Below are 10270 nucleotides of genomic sequence, written 5' to 3'. Positions count from 1 at the left end.
CTTCCATAATTGCAAAATTTCATCAACAATGTGATTTACATAACCGTTAGAGGTATTTGTCATAATATCAAGACTTTGATGCAATTCATCAAGCACCATGTTGAGTCTTTTATTGATGACTTTATAAGCAAACAGAGAAATATTTACTATAGCACAATATTGATAAGAAAAAATTGATGAAAAAATTGTTCTGAAAGATAATAGGTATCTAAGGGAATATGGCAGTTTGTTAAACGGATACAAGAAAAATATAAAATTGATAATTATTAACATTACTAATTTGTATGCAAGTAATATTTTTAATAACTTACTATCTTTTCTATCATTTTTATCGAGTTTTAAAAGAACATTTTCCATTAAAATTATCAATTTATTACATTTAGTAGTTATAGAAGAAATATCTTTTACTTTAACGATGTAAATATATAATGACAAGAAGTACGAAGTACAATAACATGCAAGAGAAATCGATGTACGCGTAGTTTGAGCTAATCCAAGTGATGTACTCATCCATTGATATATATAATTGAATGATTCAAAAAGAGTGAACCCACTAAGACAAGTTTGGCAAATAATAATGACAACTGTGAGCTTAGATACCGATGCGTAGTAAATAATGCGATGACCTTTTTCGTGACAATGAATGGTTGAAGCTAAGCCCACAAACTTCAGTAGTGCTAATGACCATTTTTCTTTATAGTGGTGATTTTTAAAAGATATTATTTTATGTGCTAAAGTATCTCGTACACCCATTATTCTTTGAATAACTATATCCTATAACTATAGCTATCCTTATGGATGGACAGATTAACGTGCAATGAAGTTCATTCATAGCACAAAGCTCAACAGTATTGATTTCAAATCTGCAGCATGTTTCCAATATTTACATCATACATATTTTATCGTTCGTGAATGACCTTAGAGTGAACAATTTTAAGTGACTTTAGCTAATTGACAATTAAGTTTAACATGCAAACATTTTGTGCAAAAATAAAATATGTTTCTGTATGTACTATATATCGTAATTTTAAGCTGTTTTTATTACTTCGAAATGTATTATTTTAAATGTAATTGAGCAGTGCAAATTTAATACAATAAAAATGCAAACATTATAATTTGCTGTACAGTAAAAATGGAAAATGTTCTGTTATCAAAAATATTTTTGATGTTGCACGTTTGATCAGTGATCGCATTACACTGTGATTCACTTCCAAAAAAAGTAAGTGAACGCTGAATATTTATTGGCGATCGAATCAAGTAGCCCAAACTTATGCAATTATCAAGACAAATTAGGATCGTCAGAATTGTAACAAAAGCGAAAGTTAATTCAATCTGCTCGGTTACCGATATACCGAACTTCTTGCATTATTGCCAGAAATAGAGACAATTGAACGTGGCCCATTGAAGCGGTGTCTAGATTGAATTGTCACGGACATCGACCTGCACTGTCTGTTGTACGTCATTGATGGTCTGGAAAAATACCTTCATCGTGTCGTTGGAACTATGGCGTGCTAAGTTCCAATTAAAACGAGAATAAAAACGTTAAGATTCGTTGAATGTGTTAAAAATTACATCCTTAAAATAAAATAAGAGTTATCTTTGATTTTGTTACTTTTTTAAAGGTCAAGTTGTAACTACATAAAAAGTCTTTGAAATTATTGTATTGTCTAAATATATTTCCTGTCCTACGTTGTTGTGTAGAAATAAAAAAATTTGAAAATGAGTTATTATTTATAAGGAAGAAGCAACTTGCCAATGAATCGACCGCTGGGTTTTTCTCATGAAATGTTCTTTTTTCTCTCATAATTTTTATGAAACCTTGAAACATTTTTGAGAAAATTTTACTTTGAATGAATAGCGCTAGTAAATAAGATAAAATATCTATTCAAAAATTAGTGTCAGTTCGTATAGAACAAAAAATTAAGTAATTTAATAAAAAATTATAAATACATAAAATCGAATGATAAAATGAATGATTTTTACAAATTACTCATTAAATTTCAAAGTACTTTTTTCCATAGTCATCTTGAAGATGTTTTTATTGTATCATTTTTACTTAAAATTTGAATATTTTGTTTATGTACTATTTTATGCAGTAGTTATGTCATTTAATTGTACAAATTTATTTTACAATAATTCTATCGGGTATTATTTATAGAACCTGCATTTATCCTGTAGTTTTTTTGACACATTTATCATTCTTCTATTGATTTCCATACGTTTTTAAAAAGAGGTAGATATTTATAAATCATTTCCAGTTGCACAGTTAAAACAATAACCGAAGAAAATGTTTTTTAAACATAGTCGTTGAGAATAAATTTTTTTTCACAAGATCCACCCCATATAAATTTTTTATAACGGTTTTCGTGAATTATAGTAAACACGTCGTCATAGTTTCATTTTCTTTCATTTACTTGATATTTTGAATTCCAGTAAATTTTATCTCATTTTAAGACTCTACTTTTGATCATTTTACTGCGTCAACCTTATAGTGGTAACATTTTTTACATACTTTTATTAACAATGTACGCTATTTCACTATTAGTAAGATCTGATCATATTAATATTTTTTTTCTTTTTTTTTTTTTTGACAATTTGATCAACATGATTTAATTTGTTCTAAATCTGATTATTTATTTTAATTCAATTGAAATGATTATTATTTTTTACAGTACTGCATACTTATTCTAAAAAGATTTATTTACAAAATTTTCAAACATTCATCTCAATCTTGAAATCTTCCTAAACTCATAAAGCGATTGACATTATAAATTTCATCCTTGATACAATGACACATAATAAAATAAATAGATAAGTATAACAAATCGAGATATTGGAAGACTGTACACACATTATCTACTGTATCGTTTCTCAATTCAGTACAATACTCTCAAATTTCCAATGTAACAACATATTCGTCATTAAAAAATTAAGCACTTTGTTTCAGCGAAAATGATTAAATTCACACAAATTTAAAATAAATACAATAGATACAATTGTTTGTATGTACTTGTAAATTGTGTTTATTTGGCTAACGATGTTATTTTAAAACCAAAGGTTTTCAAGAAGTTAAGCTTTTTTTTTAATTTTTCGTATTTATTAAGTACATTATGTGATTATTTTTTTGCTTGTTTTTATATCGAGTTTAAACGCTCAACATATTAATATCTTTAAATTAATATTCAGTACAACATTTGTGATGTTATATTAGAATAAATTATTCAATACAGATCTTGATTATATGTACAGTATATAAAATGCAACGGTAAAAAAATTAAATTTACACAATACAATAATGTATACACAAAATATCATGTGAGTATATTAGGATACAAGAAATCACAATTAAAAGATCATCACAAAAAAAGTGAGACGTTATTCATTAGTCATTAAAATGCAATCGATCAGTTAAACAATAAATCAGTCATACACTTGCATTCAGATTTTCCATAAAAATTCCTACTGTTAAAGTATTCAGAATTAAGGCATGTAAACTAGATAATGTTAAAACATTTAAATTATACTTAATTTCTAAAATCTAATAATTACACACGAAAAAATTCTAACGCATTTTTTCAATATAATCTTACAAATATCGATTCTTTTACTTTTTATTTTTTCTCATAATTTTCTTCTGTTGGTCGGATTTACAACAATAACAATTAATAAGTCTCTTTTCGGAATACCTCGCGGCTAATATACATTCACCGCCAAATGTATTTATAATATATACGTCTTTTGCGGACTAGAAGCAACGCGTCAGGTTGCGCATTTATAAAAGATCGCAATTTATCTTCGTTTCCGTGATTCCGATATTGGTTCTGAATCAGTGTATGTAATAAGTATGTTATATTGCTTCGTTTTTATGTTACTCATTACTTGTTTGTTCATTTTAATTATATTATCGGTAAGTGTCTCGGATGTGTGATGTATATGCAAAAAAAGCATATCGGAAAAAGGACAATACTAGATACTAAAATAACCATATAAAATGTCATCGGATTTTTTCTATACTAACGAAACAGTACACAATTTCATTACTCGCACGAAAAATCGAGCTGCACGACACGTTCCAAAACTTTTTACTTGAAGCGTTAATGAGTTGGCCTTCACGGAAGGCATGTAAAAAATCATTGTAACAAAGCATTCTTAAAATCGTTCACCATTCATAAGGTATAAAAATCAAAATAAAACCGTAGTACAAATTCGTCTCATTTTGTTCGTTCTCATACTCACAAGACTCATGCTAATAGTTAGCAAACAATTTGTTCTTTTTTCATTTCATCACACTCAAGTTTGCTTTTTTTTACTGTTGTGAAAGAGAGCAAACATTAATATGCTTAAATATATACTTATTGTGGTGTGTCTTTGTGTATCCTACGTTTTTGTACCGCATAATCAATAATCTGCATCTTTATGAAGGTATAATTTTTTTTGTAAATGATTTTACAAAGGCAGTGTATAATACTTTTATGAAATGAGCAGGTGTATATACTTCAAATAACCTAGTATTCGTCTTAGATTAGTTGGAATTCCATGAGTCGGTTTTTGTAGTAAATGTGTAATGACACATAATGTGTACTAGAGATCTAATTTTTTTCTTTTTTGTTTTGTTCGTATAGGAACCTGTATATTTGCATGTGTATTATGCTTCAAATACTTTTAATGCTCGTTTTTGACACTTCGTCACGTGTACATAATGTACAAAAGTTGTCAGTGAGAATAATTCGTCTTTTGATTTTAAATTTAAAAGATATATTACGTGTAAATTGTGTAATGCTTGTATAAGGTGTTTACGATGCAGTTGGTGTATCAAGATCAATTAATTGCACGAAGATGTTTCTTCGGTATTTCTCTCTCTTTCTCCCCTTCGTTCATTATATTTAACTTGCCGTCTCGAATCAGCCGTGAATCACTGCTCTCGAAAAGTCAGCGTGTTTTAGCCTGCGGAGAAAATCCATATCGTTAACATGACGCAATGATAAGACTCGATGCGTGGTTATATTTTTCAAACTTACCTCGTCATCTACGACAGGCGCCGGTGTGGCGACGGCGGCGACGACTGGAGGAATGACGGGGTTCGCCGCCGCCGCTGCCGGATTAGCGATCACCGTATTTTGCTTAACGAATTGAGGTTTAACGGGCGTCGTCGTCGCAGCCGCCGCCGTTTCTCCGATGGCAGCTGCGCTCGACTCGGCACGGCGCAGGAAAGCCGCGTCCTTTTTCGGTGGCACGATGGGTTTGTTGGGTGGCACCGGTGGCGGAGTGCCTCGGGCCAGCGCCGCCGCCGCCGCAGCTCCCGCGGCCAGGGCGACACCGCCGACTTTTTTCACGGCTATGACTGTACCGGTCGAGCCCGCTGCGCCTGGCACGACTGGCCGCTTCAAGCCCTGAGAATTGATAAAAGCACATGTTCGATGATATGACAATGAGAGGAGACGAGGATACGAAATGATTGTTATTTTGTTAGTGCGAAAAAGATTAAAATTAGAGAAGAATAATAAGAGGCAGTTTGTATGAGATGAGTGTAGTCGATCGAAAAAAACACATAATTCACATTCATGATATCAGGATATACAAAAAGAACGAAAGAGTTTGAATTTTTTTCTGAAACAACATTGCTTTAATACAATAAATTATTTCTTTGAGTACAATTCCAAAATTACCATAACAGTACAGTACTACGCAAAAATAAAATTAACGAAAAGCTGGACTGCAATAGAAAATTGTTTTTTATATTACAAAGCCAAACAATTTCAACCTCATACTCGTTTCTCGAAAAGTAAAATGTTTCACTCATGCACGTTAATCGTGCACACCGCAGTGTAAAAAAACGTCAGTAATTTTCATTTAAATGTAATAAGAAACCTATCACGTTAAGGTTTTTACATAGTTCGTTTTTTTGCGATAAGTTTTTATCTCAAGAAGAAACTAAGCTTTATTTTCTAACAAGACTAGATGCTAGGCAATACGTTTGCCTTGTCAAACATTTCAGCTACAACTTTATTCTCTTTTTTATTTAGAATACTATTATCAGCTAAACTAAAGACATTTACAGTATTTATGTATATGATAGCAAAAATAAAATATAATTTATAAATCTTATTTAAGCTAGTTTTTCGCTAAAATTATCATACTAAACGTATGATGAATAAATGGTTTCTAAAACCTATTTGTACTAGATTCGTCCTTAAAAATCTACAATTCGCTAAGCATCATAAAATTTAGTCGTCATTGGTGTTTTTGAAAGTGAAAGGTAAAATAGTACTATCAGTTATACGGATTCAATTGAATAATAGAAATCTCATTGGTGCGCAGATAATCTCTTCGGGATAACACGCCGCATCTGTCTAGGTATACTTATTTCGTCATGCTCATGTTGCGCCAGCACACAATTATTTACTTAAATTTTTTTCAATTCTTTGGTGTTTGGGGATTATTATACATTTGTTACAAGAAATTAAAAATTTTAGGTAAGGGAGTTTGATATGCGTTCAGTTTCAAAAGGCACTCGAAAATAAATTTTTTTTCGGAAAAATAGTTTTAAAAATATTGAGAGAATTAATCGGGAACGTTGAACTCTCCTCATATAAGAGTAGAATGGCTAGGATAGTACGGATAGTTTACCTGTGCAGGCGTAGAATCTTGACTCGCCGCGGACTCGATCGAACTGGCGGCTACGAATGCCGCTGCACCTCGTAACGCTTGACCTGGTTGCACGGAACGCGCTATGCCTGTGGCTGTGGGGGAAAAAACACAGGCGTTCAATATTTTTATATTTTTATATTTAAAAGCAAATGAGAAAAAAAGTTTATCGCGACTTACTCGGACCGCTGACTGGAACACTCGATACCGTAGCCGTGGGTTGAACCACTTTGCTACTGACCATAGGCGTTCCTGCCCCTAATACGGCTCCTTTTACTGTAAATATCAGGCCATTAGTATACGTTATATTTATTTTTATAATAATAAAAACTAATGAATGCAGAAAAATCCTACCACTCGCGACAGCATTCGCAGCGGTGGCTCGCAGTCCAGGCATGGCTGCCAAATTCGCTGGCTTTGCCGGTGGCGGTGGAGGCGTCACTCCAACTCCACCCCGTTTTACCAATTGTTCTCGCAGCTGCTCGATTTCGGCGCGTAATTTTTCGTTCTCGGCTTGGAGCTCGTTGAATTTTTTCTCTTTGCTTGCCGTGCTTTGTCGATACTGCGATCTCTCGATGTCGTAAGAGACCGCTTGCTTTTCCATTTCTGCCTCCATTAAAGTCGCTTTTTTGGTTTCCTCTTCGAGGCTTTCAGCCATTGAATTGACGCGCACCTGCAAGCGCGAATCATTAGTTTTCGTAAGTAAATATCACAATAAAAAGTTTGGTGTGAAACTGCAAGTTAATCAAAATGTTAATTTACAGCGGCATAATCTTTATTTTAAACATTATTAAAGAGTCTATATTTACTAATTTAAAGCTGTATTACCTTTTCTTCACTGAGAATTTGCGCGAGATCTTCCGATCTCTTTCTTTCTTCGATGTATTTCATTATAATTTTTTTACGCTCGGCTAACAAAACTAGAACGATTTGTTTATGCCGATTTTTTTCTTCTTGAAGAACATCATTAGCTACTTTGACTTCGCCTTCAAGTCGCTTTTTCTCCTGACGCTCAAGTTCTAATTCTTTCATCAAACGCAAACGTTCTTTTTCTAATGCAGAATCCGATCCGTCTCCCAACGCTGCGATTGGCTGATTTTTACGACGTTCTTCTTCCAGTTCTCTCACGACCTAAAATAATGAATTTTTCACAATGGATGTTTTAGATATTTCAAAGAATTAATGAATGCAAATGTTACATACATTTCTGTGTCTAAGCTCTGAATGTTTTAAGAGATTTGCCATATGGCTCTTCAGATACCTTTGTCGACCAACTAAGTTTTCTAAAGTAGTTGCTAATTGTTCCATGTGATTATTTTGAGATCCACTTGAGCCACAAGTGATTGCAGTATCTCTGGATAATGCAGAATGTGGGTCAGATGTTCCACTTCGGTATCTTGAATTTAGTAATTGCTTCAATTTTTCAGACTAAATTTAAAAATTAAATCATTTTAGTATTTTTTGAATTAATTATTAAAAAAAAATCAACTTTTTTATAAATACCTTCAATGTAGCTATCACAATATCTCGGGCTTGTAGCTCTCCTTCTAAGTAACCGAGTAACTTGAGCAGATCTGTTTTACACATTTCCATTTTTGGGTTACGCTAAAAAGATAATTTTTCTTCAAGATTTTTCTCTGTACATTGATTAATTACTTAAATTATTAGACTATTACTATGCAATGAGTAGAAATTAAATAAATCATCACTATGTGTAAAAGTAACTTCATTCAATTAGCCAAGAAAACTATTTAATTTACTTGTTTTGTTAACTGAAAGTAATTTTATAAATGCTAATTAAATTAGCACTGTACTTCTTAATTAATACTCTGAGTGTAAATGCAATCAAAGTAGTTAAAGACTGATTGAGGTGAATAAAAAAAATTGACAATCATAAAATTTTCCTAAATACTGTACACAATGAAGATTATAAAATAATTATTTCGGATGGTTTTATAAAAACATTAAAATTGTTTACTTTACTGAAAACATAGTAGTATTAGAGACATAATCAATTCATTTAGAGAGATCGCATCTGACAGGCTATAGCACGAGCTCACACACAGATAAGAATTCTTTCTGTCAGAATCGCTACTCCTAAAATCACAGTCGCACAAATAAACACACCCACGGAATGCTTTGCATGGTATCCCATAACCTTAACGGGCGGATAAGTACACACACGGAGGGTACTCTATATGTACACATACACAATTGCAATCCCTCCGCGGGGACAGACCCATCAATCATGCACGCAAACGCGCCTGCAGCAGCTGCACTCACCTTGAGCGTGTTCGAGGTGGTCTTGTCGAGGGGCTCGTAATTGTTGCTGTTGGTGGCAGCCGCCTCCTGCCTCTGCGTGGGCGACATGTTCGCCATGATCAGCGGTGCAGCCGCAGCGCGGATTATGGTATTGGTGTCCGGTCCATTGGCAGCAGCAGCTGAATTCGCGACGGTGGTCGTCGGCCCGCTGCCGCCGCTGCTACTCGGTCCAGTGCTGGCCATAATGCTGCTGCTGCTGCTACTGCTGCTGTTGCTCGTCCTCGTCACTTTGGCCAATTTTTCCCGCGGACCCTGTATCCTTGGGATTTTTGTTTGCACGCACTCACGCACACGCACGTAGATGCACTCGATTAGGGGCAAGTCGCGCACCACACTCTCGCGCGCGCGGCTGCACCGAATCAACAGAACACAGTTCACCACACGTTTACAGTATAAAATTATCTATATAAATAGCCGCTCGACGACAAGCAGCGACGCGTCATCCTCTCGTCCTAGTAGTCGCGAGCAGACTGAATTGCTAATTTTTCTCGGTTCCCCCCCTAATAATAAGCGTGGATGTGACTTTCGCACGACAGCGACGTTCTACACTGCAGTCGTTGACAAGTCGCTGCTGCTGCTACTGCTGCTCCTTCGCTTGTCATAATAATCGCACGCCCACGACTGATGACTCTCGAAGCCACAACGCTGTTGATCATCGATGCTGCTACTACTGCTACCACGGGCTTCTGCTGCTGCTGCTGCTGCTGCTACTGCTACTGCTCCGACTAGGTCTCGCTCCGACGACGAATGCATCATACGATACGCCGCTGGACTTGATGTTTAGATATAAAAAAAAAAATTGTTCACTATTACCGATACAACATGACGATGACTCGGGCGCGTGCAATTGACACACGAGAATCTGACTCGACGACGTGTAGATTGTATATTTCTCAAGTTTACGCTCTTATGTCATAGGCAAAGTCGCGGATATGTATATTTCTGTTTGTTATTGTTGTGCCTTGAGCTTTTTCTTTCCTCTTCTTCGCGCGCCTCTTATCCAATGATGCACTTCAATCGTCGACTACGACACATAGTAGGAGCTTATACGCGATTGCGTTGGACTTTAAGTAGGTATATACACACACGTAGTACTACGCTCTATAATGTATAGCTATACATGTAACAAAGTGCGCGAAGCCCCAAAACTGCAGCCAAGAGTGCTAACTTGCATACACGCACACACACACTGCACTCCGCCGCACTATTCTCTTCTCCTGCTGCGCGCGGCCAAAGATTATCCGGATCTCGCCAGCGCCACCTGAAATAAGGGTTTGAAAGAGTCGAAAATTGATTCAGACAT

The 10270-nt window shown here is 34.8% G+C and overlaps 1 protein-coding gene across 1 annotated transcript; it reads right to left on the bottom strand.

Moving 5' to 3' along the window:
* Positions 1-3645: 3645 nt before the first annotated feature.
* Positions 3646-10196, bottom strand: LOC106649490 (uncharacterized protein CG10915). Its single transcript, XM_023458987.1, has 9 exons — positions 8929-10196; positions 8149-8250; positions 7849-8073; positions 7474-7776; positions 7000-7318; positions 6826-6921; positions 6601-6740; positions 5019-5564; positions 3646-4944 (listed from the first exon to the last, which is right to left on the bottom strand). Exons 1-9 carry the CDS (start codon positions 9148-9150, stop codon positions 4930-4932), a joined length of 1968 nt encoding a protein of 655 aa, XP_023314755.1. The 5' UTR covers positions 9151-10196; the 3' UTR covers positions 3646-4929.
* Positions 10197-10270: the final 74 nt, after the last annotated feature.

Source organism: Trichogramma pretiosum, unplaced genomic scaffold, assembly GCF_000599845.2.
Source record: "Trichogramma pretiosum strain Unisexual culture from Peru unplaced genomic scaffold, Tpre_2.0 scaffold37, whole genome shotgun sequence".
In the NCBI taxonomy this organism is placed as follows: Eukaryota; Metazoa; Arthropoda; class Insecta; order Hymenoptera; family Trichogrammatidae; genus Trichogramma; species Trichogramma pretiosum.
This window is presented reverse-complemented; position numbering and strand designations above follow the sequence as displayed.

What these genes read in the sequence shown, in the direction of transcription:
- LOC106649490 (XM_023458987.1), bottom strand. Translation starts at nt 9,150, where the DNA reads ATGGCCAGCACTGGACCGAGTAGCAGCGGCGGCAGCGGGCCGACGACC. An exon ending in CAGAGCTTAGACACAGAAAT is followed by an intron (nt 7,777 to 7,848) that starts GTATGTAACATT and finishes TCATTATTTTAG; the next exon opens with GTCGTGAGAGAACTGGAAGA. An exon ending in TGCGAATGCTGTCGCGAGTG is followed by an intron (nt 6,922 to 6,999) that starts GTAGGATTTTTC and finishes TGATATTTACAG; the next exon opens with TAAAAGGAGCCGTATTAGGG.